General features: G+C 45.4%; 1 protein-coding gene across 2 annotated transcripts in view; it reads right to left on the minus strand.

The window, feature by feature from the left end:
• The window catches only part of Slc26a4 (solute carrier family 26 member 4), a 43,433-nt gene extending 25,361 nt beyond the window's left edge, over window positions 1-18,072 (minus strand). The window contains exons 1-6 of one of the 2 annotated variants that reach the window (XM_005076232.4): window positions 17,307-18,072; window positions 16,544-16,899; window positions 14,602-14,741; window positions 10,288-10,398; window positions 8,701-8,885; window positions 8,137-8,301 (exon numbers count right to left, since the gene is read on the minus strand). In XM_005076232.4, the coding sequence (XP_005076289.1) occupies window positions 8,137-8,301; window positions 8,701-8,885; window positions 10,288-10,398; window positions 14,602-14,741; window positions 16,544-16,707 (765 nt within the window). In that variant the 5' untranslated portion in view covers window positions 16,708-16,899; window positions 17,307-18,072. Of the gene's footprint in view, window positions 1-8,136; window positions 8,302-8,700; window positions 8,886-10,287; window positions 10,399-14,601; window positions 14,742-16,543 lie in introns of both variants that reach the window. The other variant, XM_040743273.1, reaches the window with a different exon arrangement.
• Window positions 18,073-20,714: the final 2,642 nt, after the last annotated feature.

The following is a 20,714-nucleotide window of genomic DNA, read 5'->3' on the forward strand; positions in this document are numbered from 1 at the left end:
AACATCCACACACATAAAGTTACTAATTGTGATTAACATGGAGAGGTGATTTTTACATTCTTGTGTTTATCTGTATTTTTTAGGATGAAATGGAGAATTTTTCAAGGAAAACTGTGGAATACTTTCACTTACAGAAAAACAAATCGAATTTGTGTCTCTAGGAGGATGTATAGGTGCTCTTCGGAGGTCTCTATGTAGATCATGCTACTGAAACCAAAGTCTAACAACCCAAAAGCTCCAGTTACTTTTCTTTAGTTCCCAGCCGGCATCCTAAGTAATATTCTTCCCCCAACATGAATGATGCAGAAAACAGTAACAAAGCCTCCAAAAAGTGTTCCATGTGGAAACCAAGTGGTACTGATCAATTCTTTGTGGCACATTTAAACCACTGAATGGGTACATTGGCCAAGTATATATTGTTTGGAAATTAGTTCAACACTAGCAGCTAGTTTCTCCAAGTGGGCAGAGAAGCCAGCTCAAGGAAACTCATTTTGTTTTGTAAACATGAGGTCTCTGGGACACCAGAGTCATCTTCCAGGGAGCCTACCAAGTAGAACAGTGGCATCTTTGTTCGTTTGGTCTCTTAGGTAACTCATGTCTCAAGGAGGCGGCTCTCAATTCTGTGAGACAAGTCATGCCAGTGGCTACTTTCTTTTGACCAAGTCTGCTAATAGCTAGGTTTAATTTGCCATAAAGCAATGGTGCGTCTTAGGAGTTAAAACATGTATCTTGGTTTGTTTTTACAGATAAGTGAAATACTGTAAATAATTATGATAATCCTGTGTCTGTCATATGAGGAACATCAATTCATTTTGCCAGCAGCCTCACCTGTCTGGAGTGATTCCTGAAGTAAGGGGTGGAGGGTCTTTTAAAATAAAATTTATCTCAGCCAGTGTTTGGGCTAGGATTTAGTCATTTAACTTGGAGGAAACCTTTCAACTTTCTCTTCTACTTGGCCTTTTTGCTCTCACATTAAACCCAATATGTCATGTTAACTCTGCTTTCCAGAGACACTTAAAATGCTTAGACACAGATACATGGGACATGGTGAAATAGGTGACCACAGAATGAAAGAAAAACCCGGAGAAACACTACTACAGCTAAGTCCCAGGGAGTCTCACACGAGAGAAACACTGCACAGCTAAGTCCCAGGGAGTCTCACACGGGAGAAACACTACTACAGCTAAGTCCCAGGGAGTCTCACACGGGAGAAACACTGCACAGCTAAGTCCCAGGGAGTCTCACATGGGAGAAACACTACTACAGCTAAGTCCCAGGGAGTCTCACACGGGAGAAACACTACTACAGCTAAGTCCCAGGGAGTCTCACACGGGAGAAACACTGCACAGCTAAGTCCCAGGGAGTCTCACACGGGAGAAACACTGCACAGCTAAGTCCCAGGGAGTCTCACACGGGAGAAACACTGCACAGCTAAGTCTCAGGGAGTCTCACACGGGAGGCAGGAACCGTGTCATCTACTCCAGAGGCTTTGCATAATCAATTTTCTTTTTAAAAACCAATATCAGTTATTTGAGAAGTTCATACAATGTGTTTTGGTCACACCCCTCCTCCATCTCCTCCCAGATCCATTCCCACCTCTGCATTCACCCAATTTTGTGTGTTTTCCCCACCCCAATGGTGTTTCACAAATGTTCTTGTTATGGGGCCCAGCCTTATATAATCAAGTTTCTAATAAGAACTCTTATCAATTCACGAATTAGGTATAATACTTTGATTGTTTATACAATGAAGGCTTATTTCTCAACTTGAAACAGGAAAGTCAATTTGGAAATCATTTGTCTGACTGTAATTCTAGCATTCAGGAGACAGAGGCAAGAGAATCTTGAGTTCTAAGCCTGCCTGGACTGACTCTTTAGAATAGAGTACAACAGAGAGTTCAACATCAGCCTGTATCAAATCTCTCTCTCTCTCTCTCTCTCTCTCTCTCTCTCTCTCTCTCTCTCTCTCTCTCTCTCACTCACTCTCTCACTCTTCTCCCCATTTGGAACAACTATCCTGACCACAAAAATATTTCACCTGACAAAACCATCACTATAGATTGGGGAAACAGCTCAGTAAAGTGTCTGACACTCAAGTATAAACACCTCAGCACCCAGATAAAATCCGAGCGCTGCAATGCCTGTCCAGAGCCCAGCACTAGGGGAGCTGATGTAGGTGGATTGACCACAAGTCTAGACAAATCGATGAGTTCAGTGAGAGACTCTGACTCACAAAACAAGGTGGACCCTGACCCAGGAAGATGACTGGCATCAGCCTGGGCCTCTACACATGTGCAAACATGTATTTGTGCACACGCTTGCATAAATGTGTATGCACACATACATTTAAAAATATTTTTAAAATCACTGCATGGTTCTTGTTTAATTTTTGAAAGTTGCCCTAGTTCGGTTTCTGTTGCTGTGATAAAGTGTTCTGAGCAAAAGCTACTCAGGAAGGAAAAAGTTTATTTGGCTTACAGGTCCGCCACTGTAAGCCAAGGCCGGGACTGATGTCCATACCTGAGGACACTGCTTACTGGCATGCTCAGCCTGCTTTCTTGTACAATCAGGACCACACACTGCCCAGGAATGGTGCCACCTACAGTGGGTTGTGCCCCACCCATATTGATCATTAAGCAAGAAAATGCCCCACACATGTGCTCACAGAACAATTTGGTGAAGGCAGTTCCTCAATTGGGGTTCCTTCTTGGGGTGACTCTAGTTTGCGCCAAATTGTGAAAAGCCAACACGGAGATTAGTTAAACCTTTGAATAAAAAGAACCTCGGGAGCTCAGCATCTCTTGTGGAAAGGTTTATAATAGAAAGTTTAATCTGTGTAGGAATGAATCTCAGCTATATAAATGAAAGTGATCTGACTGTTGTCAATAAAAACAAATTCCAAAAATGCACTGAACAGTAATAATAATTTAATTTCCTGTCAGAGTTCTAAATTATAGATCAATGTAATTCTGTAGTTTAGCCTAACAGTCTAAATACAGGTCAAATCAAGATATCAGTTATGGATAATTTTTGTTTATTATGATGTCTGAAGAATTTTAAAACTGCTTCATTTGAATAATAAATGCTCACCAAGTGCAAAGCCATAAGAAAAAAAACATATGCTTAATATGTATCTGAGAAAATGCACTTGGTAACTCTTAGAGCTGACTTTTTTTAGTTCTCTTCTGTATGACAGTAACAACCTTTTATAATCACGTTGGCCACGCAGAGTTTCCTGCAACAGATACTGCTCAGCATTACTTTCTTTATCAATATGGTGTCAATTCTGCACATAGATATGAGTTAAAACTAGCAAATTCTATCATGCTAAGCTCTGCTCTCAGAAGTCACGTCTGCAGAGGATAGTTCTTATACACGATTAGATTAAGTCGTCCACCCTTACAATTAAAGCCTCAACTTCGGGCAGAGCTGTTTTCAGTGCAATCTTACTTTTAGAGGTGGCAGTAGTAGAGGTACCATCAATTAGCAACCAAACAAAGCAGCATCCCTTGTGTTGAGTTGGTTCCAACAGCCATGGCCCCATAGACTCATGTGCTCTAATGCTTAGCCCATAGGGAGTGGCACTATGAGGACGTGTGGCCTTGTTGGAGGAAGTGTGTCACTGTGAGGACGGACTATGAGGTCTCCCTCTCTCTCTTCCTGCTGCCTACTGATACAAATGTAGACCTCTCAGCTCTTCTCCAGATCCCTGTCTGCCTGCACTCTGCTGTGCTGTCCGCCATGACGGTAAAGGACTAAACCTCTGAAACCGTAAGCCAGCCTGAATGAAATGCTTTCCTTTATAAGAGTTTCTGTGGTCATGGTGTTTCTTCACAGCAATAGAAATCCTAAGACTAAGACACTCATGTACAGAAACAACTTGCCATGGCTAGATTTTGTCACCTTGACACCAACTTGGAAATAACTGGGAAGAGGTAATCTTAATTTGGGAATTGCCTCCATCAAATTGGTGTATGGGACGTTTTCTTTATTGATGTGAGCTGCCCATTGTGAGCTGTGGGCCTGTACTGTAAGAGAAAACAAGCTAAATAAGCCACGGAGAACCAGCCAGAAGCAGTGTTCCTCGAGACCTCTTCTTCAGTTCCTGCCGTGGCTTCCCTCAGTGATGTCAAATAAACCCATTCCTCCTCCAAATTGCTTCTTGTCAGGGTTATATTACAGCAACAGAGCCAAACTAGAATACAACCTGTTTTAGCCGGTGTCCTACTGCTTTGAAGAGACACCATGACCACAGCAACTTGTATAAAGCAAAATTTCTAACTGGGGCTGGCTCACAGTTGCAGAGGTTTAGTCCATTATCATCATGGCGGGAAGCAGGGCAGCATGCAGACAGACGCGGTGGCTGAGACGTCTACGTCTGTATTCACAGGCAGCAGGAAGAGAGGGAGCCTGGCCCTGGTTTGACCTTTTGGAACCCCAAAGCTCACCCCCAGTGACACACTTCCTCCAACAAGGCCACACTTCCTAATCCCTCTGAAATAGAGCCACTCCCTTATGACCAAGCATTTAAATACATGAGCCTGGGGGGGGGGTTATTCCTATTCAAACCACCCATACAACCCACAAATGCAGATAAAACATGTAAAAGGACTGTAAGATTTAAACACCTGAGTGACTGCATGTAGCATCCAGAATATTATCAACACCAAATAACTGCCAACATCCTGCCACTCTCCTTTCTGGCCCGTCCTTTGGCATCTGTGAATGAGAGTCTTTCTTTCTCTAGTTCCTTTCATCCATTACTGAAGTTGCTAGTATGTCTTTGGAGAGGCCCATTCTTAAAATAAAGAGGGTATGGATAACATTGTAATGCATTAGCTATTACATCAGGGAAAATATTTTTCAGCAATGTTACAGTATTCCCTGGACAATGCACTGCGCCTGAAGGATTCCTTCACATGTGAGGGCTCAGCAGGGGAAGATGCTAGCCATGCCAGCCTGCCAGGCTGCGTCTGATCCCAGAAGTCATGTGAAAGCCTGACTGTGGTGACACCTATCTGTGACCCCAGAGCTGTTTATACTGAGATGGGAGACACAGACAGGACACTCAGCCAAAGCTCAGGAGCCATTCATCCCGGAGTGGGCAACGCACTGACTGAGTCAGCAAAAAGAAACCCTGCCCCGAGGTGGAAGGTGAGAACTAACTTCTAAAAGTTGTTTTCTGAGCTCCCTGTGCACCCAGTGTCATACATGCATACAGACAGATAATAGATAGATAGATAGATGATAGATAGATAGATAGATAATAGATAGATGGATAGATAGATATTGGTGATGGGGGGAGCAAAAATGACCAAAAATCATGCTGAATCAAAAAACAGCCTGTGTTGGGACCCAGAGGTGAGCCTACTGCTATTACTCTGCTGAGTGCAAAGACCACCAAACTGCCCTCTGAATTCATCTCCATGCCCAAAGAAAGGGGCAGCTTGCAGACCTCACTAGACACACATGCAGACAAAACACACAAACACGTAAACACATAAAAGGAGGAAATGAAATTTGGAAGGGGCGAGACTGTGAGGATGGATCTTGGAGGAGGTGAGGGAGGAATGGAAGGTGAATAGATTTAAACTACATTGTATGAAATTCTCAAAGAATTAAAATAACTACTATATCTAAAAAGGAAGGAAAATGTGTTAACATCTCTGGTGGGCTGGGCCGTGTCAAAGCAGACAGTAAGCTCAGTGAGGTCTGTCCTATGGCAATGAAAAACTCTAATCAATTGAGCTTTTCTGTAGCAGATACTGTGCTCACTGATTTGTATGGCTGGAGGGATGGCTCAGCAGTTAGGAGCACTGGCTACTCCTCCAGAGGAGCCCAGTTCAGTTCCCAGCACCTACATGGAAGCTCAGAGCCATCTGAAACTCCAGTTCCTGGGACTCCAGCACCTTCTTCTAGCCTCAGCATCAAAGACCCACATGGTACACAGACACACATGCAGACAAAACACACATAAACATGCACTTGGTACACAGACACACATGCAGACAAAACACACATAAACATGCACATGGTACACAGACACACATGCAGATAAAACACACATAAACATGCACTTGGTACACAGACACACATGCAGACAAAACACACATAAACATGCACTTGGTACACAGACACACATGCAGACAAAACACACATAAACATGCACTTGGTACACAGACACACATGCAGACAAAACACACATAAAGACAGAGTCTTGCTATTTAATAAGCCTGGGTAGCCTCAAATTTGAAATTCTCCTGCCTTAGCTTCCCATGTTCTGGGCTTACAAGTATGTGTTACATGCCAGATGTAAATTTTCTTATCATTATAACTCTAAGAAGTGACCATCACTATTATCCTGATTTGAAAACTTAGGACCCAGGGAGGGTATTAGGGAATTATTTTTTTAAATTCTCATAAAGTTTATTCATTTTTTTAATGAGTAAGTGCTTTGCCTGCATGTATGCTTTTGCACTCTGTGTGTCTGTAAAGGTCAGAAGACTGTATTAGATCCCTTAAAAGTAGTTACAAATGGTTGGGAAACAAACCATTAGGTGCTGGGAAACCATGTGGGTGCTGGGAAACAAACCCAGATTTTCTGCAAGAACAAGTGCTCATAGACTCTGATCCTTTCTCTAGCCCCGGGCCACACAATGCTCAACACACTCCAGGCCACACAATGCTCAACACACTCCAGGCCACACACACAATGCTCAACATACTCCAGGTCACACACACAATGCTCAACACACACCAGGCCACACAATGCTCAACACACACCAGGCCACACAATGCTCAACACACACCAGGCCACACAATGCTCAACACACTCCAGGCCACACAATGCTCAACACACTCCAGGCCACACACACAGAAAGTAGTCAGACTAAGACTCTGACTCCTGTCTGCTGATATTCAAGTGTTATGACCATTAGCCCCGTCTGCAGCTACTCTTCCTCCGTCTGTTCTAATGCTAGCCTAGTGCCTGGCCTGCAGTGAGCATTTGGTAACATTTGCTGAAGGATGGCGCATACCCCGGGTAATTAGGGACTGTGGCACTGAGACTGCAAGCATTTTTGACGACATTGCTCTTCTATATGGGTGTTTGGCCATATATTGTTTTCAGATGCTAATGTTTTAATCTTATAGCTCAGGCTGGCTTCAAACCACTATGTAGATGAAGATAACTCAGAACTTCTGGTCTTCCTGCCTTCTGCTCCCATGTGTTAGGGTTATAAACATAGATCAAGTGATGGGAATTGAACCTAGGGCCTCGTGTATTTGGCAAGCACTCTACCAACTGAGCTACATCCCCAGTTCCTGTTTTTTTTTTAAATGCACTTTTTCATGGCTTCATTTCCCCAAGCCCCAAGAATGACATCATGTTACTATTATCACCATTTCCCAAGCATCCGTAACATACTTTATATAGAGCATATACTTAGACCTAAGAACTTCAAATCTACTTCTTATGATCTAGATCCTTCTTTTGCATCTCTTTTGCATATTGAATCATCTTTGAATCTAATGTTCCTCTATAACTTTTAATTGCAGAAACATCTATATTATATAAGCATTTTATGGATGCTCATAATTAGAAAGGGCTTGAGAGACACATCTCCAATCGTTTTTTAAAAAAGAAAGAAAAAGAAAGGCTTGCAATAATAGTTCCACAAAAAATAACTTCTCCGGAACTTGCTATATGACATCACCTGATCCAATTACCCAATTACTCTCCTCTAACAATCCAGTGAGGCAGATGCTGTTTGCAACCCAACTGTGCAATTTCTGCAGAAACTGAGGCATGGTGATTTGTTCATAAGACAAGCAAGTAGTAAAACCCAAGTGTGAGTCCAGACCCACCCAGCTCCAAGCCTGATCTGTCTAGGGGTCACTTAGCTTATCAGAGGCAATGCAGGACCAGAATGCAAGCCTATAACGTCTCAACCCTGCTGTCTTTATGTTATGCTGCCTCAGAGCCCATGGTGTTTCTGAGGGCCACAGCATCTGGGAAAGCTTTGGAGCAGTTGGAAAATGATGGTTTCCATCCTGAGTGTCCCCAGGAAACAGTTCTCCAGGTTCAATCTGGAGAGAGGGAATGGAAATGTCTCTGCAGTGACACCACAGAACTTACGTAGATAATGGAGAGGATGCCATTGTAGTTTTTGGTTGGAACGTTGAGCACAATCTTTAGCTGTGAGACCAGCACTTGGAAGGCGGCAGCCGTTGTAAATCCACCAACCAAAGGGTCTGCCAAGTACCTCACGATGAATCCAATCTGCAGACCTCCAAATACCAGCTAAGGCAAGAGGAAGGAGAAGGTTAGGTGTTTGCCTGACGCAATCCTCTGGAAATATTAACAAATCACACTGTGTGTCAGTGAAGACGTTGCATTTCCCTGCATTCCCGTTCTCCCTCAGTTAACCACTTGCCCTCTGTTTGCTTTCTTTTCTGACTTTGGTGACCAGTGGTCCTGGCTTTTGTTTGTTTGTTTATTTTGGATTTTGTCTTTTATGTCTTTACAGTTTTCAAAGTCATTTTAGTATCTGACAAAAGAAATGTTATTTAGAAAATAACATTAGAACTAAAAATAATTTTTTACTTTTGCAGTTAGACGCATCTTCAAGTCTCCATGTTTTAAAATGAATGATTTCAAGCATGAATCACACTCATCTGCGTTTACATGTAAGCCTATTACCTGTATGATTCCAACCAGAAGAGTGAGGGTGCTTGCGATCAGTACTCTTGTGGCATCTCTGGTTCCGGCGTCTAACGTGGTCACGTTTGACGCACTTCCGTTACCACTGGGCACAATGAAGTGTTCATCCGGAGCCATGCTCAGAACAACAGATCCCACCATTAGACTGACCACGGGGAAAGGGCCTGGAGAAAAAAGGCTTTGTCAACTACCCAGTAATCCATCACAGACATTTAGGCTCGACGGGTCTACGTGCAATTAGGAAGGTGTGTGACAGTTGCTTGTAACTAAGAATTACTGCTCAAAGGAGCTGAAAAGTCTCAGGCGCTCCGGACTCAGCGGGGACGAGAATGGGATGTCGGTAGGTGGTAGTAAAGCCATGCTGAGCACACTTGGTAAGTTATAGGGAGGGTGTGAGCCCCTCCTCGTGGGGTCCTCACAGCACAGGGTGTGGGGGTTATCAGGAAAGGTTTCCTGGCAGAGACACGCATAAGCAAACCCTCACTTGTCCAACTTAATATCTATGCCCTATGATCTCATCTTTTAGAGTGTCCAAAACCCTGAACTCTGGACACGAGTACCTCCATCAATATCCCAGTGTCCAAATCGACCAAGGGTTGGGATACAGTTCCTTTTTCCATATGCCAGTTAATAAAACCCTAGTTTTTAAAGTTCTGATTTCTTCTATTTGCTGCTTACATTTTTCTCCACGATGATGATGATCCTATCTTTTGATTATAAAATGTTTCACGGTTGAGAGGCCTTAATACCCAAACCTAGTAACCAGGAAAATCTAAACCTGGCAAATGCCGGAGGCAAATCCACTGGCCCCTTACTGACTGGTCCTCAAAGGAAGTTGATCCAGTCATCAGCTCCTCCTGGCCCGCTTCTGCAGAGGTTAGAGCTTGTGAGAGACACACGGGCACAAGCTCAGGGGGTGAGGACGGCTCACCCAGACGACATACCTCACCAGCACATGGATGTAGCAGCAAAGTCATCTTCATTGCTGATGTCAAGGTCACATAAAATCATATCAAAACATTTATTTGCTGGAATATTCCAGGAAAAAAAAACCCAACAAACTACCTTGAAGGAAAGGAAAGCCCACTGTGAGTCACGCCAAGAAGGAATACAGAGCTTTTTCTAAATCGTCTTGGCAGGACTTTTGCCAGCCTTGCAATATTACCTTACTGAAATAAGAATGTTCTTTAATTAAATAGTATATATTTGGTGACTGTAATTCAGTAACTACAAAGTTTAACCTAGTGATGTAAGTGAGTTTAGATCCTGAAGAGATTTTTTCCCTGTCACATGTTGAAGAAAAGTTTTAAATAGTCAATTTTATTGCATTTTAAAATTTGAGGCTGTGATAAAACTCAAAAACAGGCTTTAATTTTCAGGCTTTCCGCGTCATCTCTTTTAAGCACAGTCACACATGAGCTAACACTGCATTTAACGAGGAAAGAAGGCAAGGCCCTGAATTTTGGCTCCTCTAGGACTCATTGGCAAAGGTCTGGAGGCATCGTGTATATAACATAGCAGAAACACAAACGGACAAATACAGCTGTAAAATGTGCTTGTAATTACCAACTGAGATGTGTCTTGACGTTCCAAAGACAAAATACGTCAGGATAGGGAAAAAGGCAGAGTAGAGACCATATTCTACAGGAACTGCAGCTAGCAGGGCATAAGCCATTCCTAAAAGCACAACGGGGTAAAAGTCACAAACAAAAATCACAGCATGTTTGTACCGCACAAGGCTTTTTCACAGACATACTCAGTTTACAGGTTCGAAACGTCAGCCTGCCCTGAGTGGTTTCTTGTTTTGCATGCAGACGTCAGCTATGCCAGGATGTGGACTATGGCTGGGCTGGGATAATCTACCCACTGCTCCAGGGAACTGACTCCACTGCTCATAATTCAGTCACTGGCTCATGATGCCAGTTGGAAAATAATCAAATCAGTTCCGGTATAAATTGATTAATCCAGGCCCAAAGCCCAGAGCAGCTTATGTGGATAGTTCCGTTTGAACTCGTGGTTCTCTGTGTTCATACGGATGCAGGCATCATTGCACTTGCTTTTCCCTTGCTAGAGAACAGAAATCAGATAAAAAGCAAGACAGCCCTGCCCTGATGAGGGAGGCGGAGCCATCAGTGGGCTGTGCCAGGCAGGCTCTGGGCTATGAACCTCAGGCTATGAAGAAAACAACATTCCGGTGGACATGGGAGTTGGAAAGGATAATGATGTATTCTTTCCCTCTGTTAAATATCCCAACAGTCAGCTTGCCTTCACATAGCGTGCCTCCACAGTTCCCACTTTAAGAGGGAAGATGCAGCCTTTGACTCTAGAGTCATCGATAAAGGGCCGTTTGTAATGCTTTAAACCTTACGACCTAAATAACCAGACACATTCGCACTTAAAGCTATCTACTGAATGAATATCTCCCAATAAGAAAATGGTGAGTTAAATTATACTTTAAAGGTGGTGATTCTATGTTGTAGAAGGTTTTATTGGAGAGGAATATGAAATTCAATGGAATAGAGCTGATGTAATACAAAGAAATATGCTTCCACAACCAAATGTCAAGTAAGACTTTTAAAAAGTTACATTTTAATTTATTTTGTGCATGTGTTGTGGAAGAGGAAGGGGAGTAGGTATGCGTGTCCCAGCATGCATGCGTGTGAAGGGGAGAGCAGAACTTTTGACAGATGGCTCTGTCGACGGTGTGTGTCCTGGCGGCCAAACTCGGGTCCTCACGTTATAGACACATTTATTTTTTGAAAATGTTGTATATGTATATGGATGTGTGGTAATCACGTGTGATGTATGCACACGTGCGTCTTCAGGACACCAGAAGCTAAGGAAGACATCCGGGGCTCTACTCTCCAGCTCTCACTGAACCTGGAGCTAGGCTGGGCTGTCTGCAAGTGGCAGCCCTCTTCCTGTCTCTTCCCCTTCGAGGTGCTGATGTTACAGCACACCCTGCTTTTTACACAGGCTCTGGGGACTTGAACTCAGATCCTCAACCTTGGGCAGCAAGGGTTCTTCACTGCTGAGCTGTCTCCCGGCCCCTGGGTGCCCTCCTTTAAAACTCCCGTTACTGCTAGAAAGTGCAATAACCAGGCGCCCCAGGAACACAAAACAGAAAGAGCAGATTCACCAAGAAGCAACGGAAAAAGGCGCAGAGAGCATGAAGGCACCTTTTTCCTGGGACAGCTTTCAAGTCCTCGAGCTGAGAGTTCCCTGAACAAAGTGCTGTGTCTCCGTTTTCTTCTCTGCCTACATGTCTCAGTATGCCTGGGAAACACGTTGTCTATTTAGGGTAACTTTTATTCACGTACAACATAGTTATCTGTATTGCAAAGGAACTTGGTACAACAGTTTTGAAATAATACGGCTTGTGGAGGACCCTAAACTGTGACTGGCAGTGTTGTCTCTCTGCTGGTGGGGAGGACGGTGGCATGGAGGCTAGATGGAAACCACTCGAAAGGAAAGGCCTTCCACCATGTGCGGACACAACACGGCAGGCCACGGGTTTAGACTCCTTACCTTTAAAAATTGAGAATTCCTATTATGCATTAAGTAAATCAATTGATGCCCAAAATAAAAACTCCCTATTGTATGAGTAAAGATACCAATGAAAGGGCTTGTAGGTCTTTTGTTGCTTAATAGGAATTTACTTTTTAATATTAGGAATCAAAAGACGCCACTACCCTGAGGAAACCCAGACTCCTGTCACTTCCAAGGGCCCAGCTAGCAGGCCAGCCATAGACTGTCACCACTGCAGGGCAGGGTAGCCTCTGAAGGCCTGTTTGAGTCTCCTCTCACCAGCGTAGCCTGGCGCCCTACACAGTCCGGAACCTTCCTGGGACACTGCTTTATCTTCATAAGACTTCCACTCTGACCCGACCACTTTGTCCCCGCCACTGCGGCATCTGTCCCTCACTTCCATCCCGGGTCAGCTCAGCCAACGGGATTCTACAAATGCTCTCAAACATTCATGTGCTCAAGCAAGTACGCAAAATCTAGACGGACGAATGCTAACCAGTGCTCAAAAACGTCCGGATCCCAAGCCCCAACAGGCACCGAGCTCTGCCTGGTGAGCCAGACGCCAGGTGCCAGGGCGCCTTTCCCCAGCCTGGCTGAGCTGCCTGGCGGTCAGCTGCGCTTACGTACATCATGGGGATTGCTGCTGTGGAATATATTTCATATCTCCAAACGCTCTCTAAGTCCTGCCAGGTGCAGCTCAAGGTGGCAAACCTATCCTCGGGGATGGGTTTAGGGTGAAGCAGTGGAGTGCCTTGGGGACATCATTTCCTCAGGCCCCTGATGAGAGTCTGCTTGCTTCACCCAAGCCCTAGCCTTTCCCGGTATTATCTCAGATGTCATCCTCAGTGACACACTCACGGGACCAGAATTCACCAGCTCCTGCCGGTTTGTCCTCAGACCCTTTGCATCTTCAGGGGGTAGTCTTAGCTCTGTCATCACATGGGTGGCTCCCAGTCATCCCGAGGGCTCTGTGTAAATCCCTTGTCTAAATCCCTTTTCTTCAGTTAGTGTCTAAAATAAGTCTTTCTTCCCAGAAGAGTTCCTGTCATGCCATGTCCCCACCTCTGTCATTGGACCTGACCCACAAGGTCAGTGCCTGGTAGCGATGGTTGGATTCCTGATGTACAGAATTAGCCATAAAACTTTATTGTGTGCATGAGTGATGAGCAGGTGTGTGTGTGAGAGAGAGAGCCAAATTAACTTTCCAGAAACTTGCCTAGCAAAGATAAATTTATAGCATTATTTCTGGAAAACAAGCTACCTGTAAAATAAGTCAGACTGTATCCAAGTCCCAGGCACTCCAAGGTCGGGCAAGAATTAATCAATTTCTCATGGTTAAAGGGGCTATAGCAATATAATAGTGCCTCCTCTCTTGAAGAAAATGCATCTGGTACATACTAAGCAAAATCTATGTCTTCCCTGCTGGGTTAGACCTAAGACCCCATGCATGCCAGCCAAGCATGCTACCTCAGAACTCCATCCCCAGTGGTAAGTTGATCTTTATAACACATTTGCCTATGACAACTGAGAATACCTGGGGTCCTAAAAAAAAAGCTCACATTCTTCAAGTATAAAAATGATTTATCCAGCCTCCAAAACAATACAGAGAAACCCTGTCTCATAAAACTAAAAAAAAATGATTTATCGTCAGGAATGAAATTCAGTCCTTTTCATTAAATATTGATTGGGCCACCTACTATGTGCTTATCTCTGCTAGACAGAGTCTTAACAGCCATGAGGTGGAAAAGGCATCCTGTTCCCCAGGAGCCCTGGGTGGAGCCACTTTACAGCATTTGTTTGTTTGTTTATTTATTGGTTTTTCGAGACAGGATTTCTCTGTGTAGATCAGACTAAGTTCAACCTCAGAGACTTGTCTGCCTCTGCCTCCTGAGTGCTGGGATTAAAAGCCTGTGTCTCTGCTGCCTGGCCACAGCCGGGTTTTAATGCACAATATTGCCTAATGTTTATTGAAAGCTTCTAAAATAGTCTATTTTCAAGTTCTTTCTCCACATGCCCACCCCCCGCAACACTTTCCGTTTCTCGGCAAACTCAGATGTCACCTTCAGGAGAAGACATCATAGCGCAATGCATATTTGTAGCTGTGTACGATGGTAACTTTGGGGAGCTCCAGCTTGGGACATGCCTATAATCTGCAGTCACACAACTAGACAGAAAGCAATGTTTCCTGTTAAAATACCTACATGGGAGAGTAGGTGACTCTCTACTAAGAGAAAGAATGAAGGCCTTGAGAGGAGGAGAGCACTTGGTCTGTGGTGCGGGGATGGGGAAGGCACGGATCTTTGTGGGAGGCAGTAACTCGCAATCACTTGAGAACCTCCACCAGCACCTTACCTTGCAGGGTTCCCACTAGTCCAGTGCTAACTCCAGAGATGATGTCACTGAGCAACCATTCCTTGACTCGGTATTTGGGGAGCCAGTCCAGAACGGGCAGGAGAGTCTTCAGAACGCCAAAGGCTCTCTTTCTTGAGCAACTGCCAAGAAGCAGGAAAACAATCTGACCCAGTTTTGACCAAAACCAGTTGCAAATCACAAAGTCGTGAACCAAATTCTGCTGCTTTTTTTTTATAACTAGTCAGAAAACTAATGCGTTCCATGAGGAAAATACTGACACTGAAGTGCTGTAATGTTTTTGCCAAGAACTGTATCTACCTTTTAACTGCCCTGTTCTAGGAAACACGGGATTAAATGTCTCCTCCCCTCGTTCACCTTCTTAATCCACTGAGAAAATATTCCTACACAAGAACTCATTTTCTGACCCAGCCAGAAAATGATCAGTGTGGAGTCTCTCTCTGTGTGAGATTAATTTTTAGGCTCCTAACACTGGTATCACCTTCTTTGAAGAAACATAAACACAGGGCTATTTTGGCAATACAAGCTTAGAGCCAACTTTTTAACAAAACTTGTAGTGTGGTGAATTTATTCTTTGTACCATGTTACATAGCAGTTGTTAATTTAACAACCTATAGATTAAAAAGAAAAATGCCAATAGATAGGGCTTGCACTTTTTAAAGGTATTTTAAAATTAAATTTATTAAATAATTGCAAAGTGTAATAGGTCTTCCAAGTTTGATATTAAGGGATTATTTTAGGTGGATAATAAGACATAACTATGTATTTTAAATCCTTGGAGGAACATACTGAAACAATATGGCGGTCCTCCTTATCTGCCACATGTTTTCATGGGTTCAGCCTATTGTAGATAAAAAATAAGAAAAATGTACTGAGCAAATGGAGGCATTTCCCCCTTATTTCCTAAACTTTATGATGTGACAGGGGTTAGCAGTGCGATTACGTTATTAGGCATTACAGTCTAGGGATAATCAAAACTGCCAAAAGGTATATGAGTTATATGCAGACATTAAGCTAATATATATATACATACATGTATATGTATATATATCTTGGGAATTTGGGGGTTTTGCTACGGGGGTCCTAAAACCAATCTGCTATAGATACCTAGGAAGAACAGTAACACACCAAAGATCCAATACATGGGATTTTTAAAAATCACGCTGTAAAGCCTAGCAGTGGTGGTGCACACCTTTAATTCCAGTACTCAAGAGGCAGAGGTAGGGGATCTCTGAGTTCGAAGCCAGCCTAGAGGAAGCAAGTGAATGGCAATGAGTGAGCTAAACTCAAAATGATCATTATTGAAGTGGGTGATAGTAAAATCTCAGGTGTTAATATACTTTCCATCTACTCTGTATATACTTTAAGTATTAGGTAATCAAAGTGTTTTTTGTTGGTGGTGTTTGTTTGTTTTAGAAAAAAAAATCTGGCCATTAGTTGAGTGCCGAATTTTTTCAGTTTACCGTGTTTTGGTTCTGGAGCTCATTGGGGTTTAGGGACACGGTGGTTATCCCTGGGGGACCCACTGCCTCCTGAAGCACTTGGAACACCTGTCTTCTGGCTTTGATGCCAGGTCTCTGAAAGCGATCCTGACCTTGGTGTGGCCAGAGCCCCTTTCCTACTGCCTAGCCTGGCCTTCACAAGAAGGAAGCGAGCTGTCACTGGACCCCAAGGAGCACTTCAGGTTTCATTTAAGAGGGGAAAAGAGAAGAAGGGCAACTGGGGTGGCATCGAGACCGGACGCCCCCTTCTCCAATAAGGAGTTCCTCCCGACGAAGTTCCAGTAATTCCACCTCCGTCCTGGAACTCCGCGGAGAAGCGCGAGCGCGGCGGGGTGCGGCATACCCGGCCCGCCCCCCGGCCGCAGGGCGAGCGCTCCTTCCCGGGAAGGGCCACCTCGGGCCCCCGCCAGCTGCCCCTGTACCTGCAGCTCCGAGCCAGGCTGTCCCGCAGCGTCCTGCGCTCCTGCAGTCGCCGCTCGCGCTGCTGCTGGAAGGTGAGCTCGTTGTACACCGGCCGCGACACCACGTAGCTGCAGCTGTACTCGGGGAGCTGCCGCGGCTCCGGGCTGCTGCCCGGCGCTGCCATGGCCTGCGAACCCGAGGGACCACCGGCAGGGAGGGGACGCAGCGAGGAAGGACGCTCGGCAGCGCCAGGCAGGGGAAGAGTCCGCCGCGGGCACCCGGGAGCAGCCTCCCGTGACACCTGGGGTAGCCGCGCTGCAGAGCCGGTCGGGTCCTGCAGTCCTTGGCGTTGGCGACAAATCTCCCCTTCGGCCGCCTGAAGGACGGCAGCTGAGGATTTCAGTGTCTCCCGCACCAGAGCCCGGGTATCCCCGCTGTCCCGGGAGGGAACCCGCTTTGGGGAGTTGACCTGGGTGCCCTCCCTTGGCGGTCAGGGCGCTGTCCGCGTCCTGAAATCTCCCCCGACCGGGTTCGTGAGACAAGGAAGGGGTCCTGTACTCCCGCACTCTACGGGAAACGCGGCTCCGTGTACTCTGGGCTGCAGCCGTGCCGTCCCACTCGGGGACAGGTGCAACGACTTTCCCAGTCCGATCCCTAGTTTCTTTTTGTCTCGCCTTTTCTGATGCCTGCCCTGCCTTGTCCTCCGGCGCCTGACCTGTCCCATCCCTAGAGGGTTACAACAGGGAGGGGTGCAGCCTACTGCATCTTCTGCGATGAACTCACCTGTTTGGGTTCCGTGCTCTCTGCCTGCCCGGAATGCCCTGGGGACAGTCTTCCTGCTGCCTTTATAGCGCTCACCAAAAGCAGTGGGACGTTTTATTTATGGAGCAACAGAGACACCTCAGTCGAACAGAAGGATACAGAAGCAGCAATCTTTCCCCACGAATCTCAACCAGGAAAAAAGTCCTACCTCTCCTGCGGTCTTCCCTTTCCCAAACCAGAGGGCTGTGAGTCTTAAAGGTTGGCCCACAGGTGCCACTGGATCTTCACTCATACCACAACTAGGGCTGTGAGGTCAGGGACAGGCCAGAGCTTCCGTGTTGGGAGACCCCGGTTCCCGGGTTGTCAGAATCCACAGTCTGGTCTAGGCTCACCTACCCCAAGTGGAGGAGTCAGTGGGTGTGGGGAGGAGGCTGTAGTCTGCCACTGATTTTAGACACAAATTCTTTCCACTTTTGTGCGTGTGTGTAATTCACAAACTCAGGTGTAGAGGTGGTCCCCTTCTCATCGGCTTCTTCGTCTCTTTAATGTGTTGTCCTCCAGCTAGATAACCAGGAGGCTTTCCGATGGAACAAGCAAGAATCAAGACAAGGAAGAGTGGTTCTGAGCTGCATTGTTTTGTACTCTGTTGGGAAACCAGCTGAAACTACTGCATGGTTAAAGTCAGGGCAGAAGGGCTTGGTACTTCGGGTCATTCGTGCCCGGCTAGGGTTCTGAAGCAAACGGGAAAGACGCTCAAAAGTATGGACCCTCTGGGCACCAAGTTTCAGTCACCCACTTAGGAAATACAGACCTTGACAATTCTATAAATTCCCGGAAACAAAATGCCTCCCAGGAGAACTCTAGTGTAAATCCCCTAGTCAACATGTTGCAAGCGTGTGTGGTTTCCCCTCCTCCCCCCACCAATGAGGGATGAATGAGTCACCAGTTTTCAACAGATTTTCAAAGGATTACTTGACCCAAAGAGGTCAAGAACCAGCCAGGCATGGTGGCACGCACCTATAGTCTCAAGACACTTGGGAGGCAGAGATGGAAGGTCACCTGAGTTCATGATTTTGAGACCAGGTTGTGCAACAGAGAGAAGGTGGGGGGAGGAGAGGGGGGGCAAAACTATCAGAGATGGAAGAGGCCCTGTCCCACCTCCAACCCACTCTGCTGCCTGCACACAGTCAAAACTCGATTATCCAGCCTCCTGCCTCTTGCCACGCCTTTCTGCCATTATGGATTTTAACCTTCTGGAACCATAAGCCAAAAAAACCTGTTTCCTCTCCAAATTGCTTTTGGTCATAGAAACAGAGAAGTCGCTAACACACTGTAAGAATTTGGTTCCGTGATAATGATGCATATTCGTGAAGATGTATTGATGAGATGTAGTGTTTTTATACTGTTGTAGAAAATTAGTAACACAAAGAAAGAATTTGGGAAGGATGAGATGGCTCAGTGAACAGAGGAGCTTGCCACCAAGACTGCCTACCAACCTGAGGTCAATTCTCAGAAGCTTTTCTTTGACTTCCGCAGCGTTCTATGCTACTTGCACACTCACAAAAATAAGTAAATAAAATGTAATGAAACTTCGTTTAGAATTTGGCTCAATCACCACTCTGCAATATGCCCTGTGTGTATCTGAACAACGACACTGCTTTCCCTCAACCCATCTAGTGTCTTTTCTATAGCAAAAGTAGACATCTATAAGCAGAATAGCATCTGCATTACAGGATTTGATAAGAACATAGAATTACTCTTCCCATAGCTAAAAGACTTGGGCTATCTTTTAAATAGCTGAGTGGGCCAGCTAGACGGCTCACTGTGTAAAAGGCGCTTGCTGCCAAGCCTGATGACCTAAGCTTGGTCCTTAGCCTACAAGAAAGAAAGAGCTGACTCCTACAGTTGTCACCTGGTCTCCATATTCCCCCATACAAAATAAATAAGTAAATTAAAAATACATGAATAAATAAAACCAGAGAAGGAAGGGTGGTAAACACAGCTGCCCTCCACCTTGCTCGTCATATTCAACTCCTCGGATTACTCACATTGCCTTTATAAATCAAGTCTCGCCTGTTTCACATGGAAGTGGGTGGGTCTTATTTACCAGAATTTAATCACATTCAGGTTTGGTTCCAAAGAAGTGCGTGTGTCACTTCAATTAGACATCACAGGGTAATATTGCTACCTTATGATACTCACTTCTCAGTTGTTGCTGATTCAAAGGCCAGGTAAGGAGGCACACTGCCGTCATCCCAGCACTTGGGAGGCAGAGGCAGTAGCAGAGCCAGAATTCCATGGTCACCGTGGTCTACATAGAAAGTTACAGGCCTGGGCTGGAGAGAGAGTTCAGAGGTTAAGAGCTCTGGTTGCTCTTCCAGAGGACATGGGTTCAATTCCTAGCACCCACGTGGCAGATTACAACTCTCTATAACCCTAATTCCAGAGGATCCAGCACCCTCTCACAGACATACATGCAGGCAAACTATCAACGCACATAAAACAAAATAAAGAAGTTCCACACCAACTACATGAAGAGGTCCTGAATCCTGTCTCAAAAACAAACAACAGTCCTAAAAAACAAACAGCAAAAAAAAAAAAAAAAAAAAAGCATTGTTACTCAGGCTTTTGGAGTGTAAGGCCACCCTACTATTAGATCTATGTATCGTTTATTCAAGAATTTAGTAAGAATTCACACGCACACACACCGAGAACCAGGCCTGTGATTGCCCACTGCCTGAGGTCTTCAAGCTTCGAGCCCATTTGAACTTTTGCAGTTGTAGATAGCACCAATGGCATCAAAACGGAGATCTACTGCATCATGAGATTCTCACAGAGTCTGTGCAAGACCCTGGTGACTCTGTCGTTGTGCCGTGGCTTGGATGTAAAGTCACCAGAATGCCTAGAGAAAGTGCATTGACTCCTCTTTGCCTTTCCCATGGTTCTCCCCTCTTGGAGTTGTTCCCTCATTCTCTTGCTTACGAGGCTGGCTGTCCTTAGAACTTCCAAGAGCCGCATGTGGCCTGGCAGGAGTCTTCCGGGGCAGCCGCTACTTGACAGCAGGACCCGGGCATCCACAAGAGAAGGTGAGCACCGCGAGAAGAGGCAGAGCTGGAGTTAGATTCCGAATGCGAGCGGTAGGACGGGAACCACCAAGGAGCTCTTTGCCCAGACATAGAGGCACAGGAAAGGAAGGGCTGGATGCGACCATGGCCTGTCTTACAGGTCAGTGGAGTCCCCATCTGAGAAGCCAGGGAGCAATAAGAAGAAGTGCCTGCAATAAGAAGTCGGGCGGTGGTGGCACACGCCTTTTATCCCAGCACACTGGAGGCAGAGGCAGGCGCATCTATGTGAGTTCGAGACCAGCCTGGTCTACAGAGTGAGTTCCAGGACAGCCTCCAAAGCAATACAGAGAAACCCTGTCTCGAA

This window comes from Mesocricetus auratus, unplaced genomic scaffold (assembly GCF_017639785.1).
Source record: "Mesocricetus auratus isolate SY011 unplaced genomic scaffold, BCM_Maur_2.0 Super-Scaffold_15014, whole genome shotgun sequence".
Classification (NCBI taxonomy): Eukaryota; Metazoa; Chordata; class Mammalia; order Rodentia; family Cricetidae; genus Mesocricetus; species Mesocricetus auratus.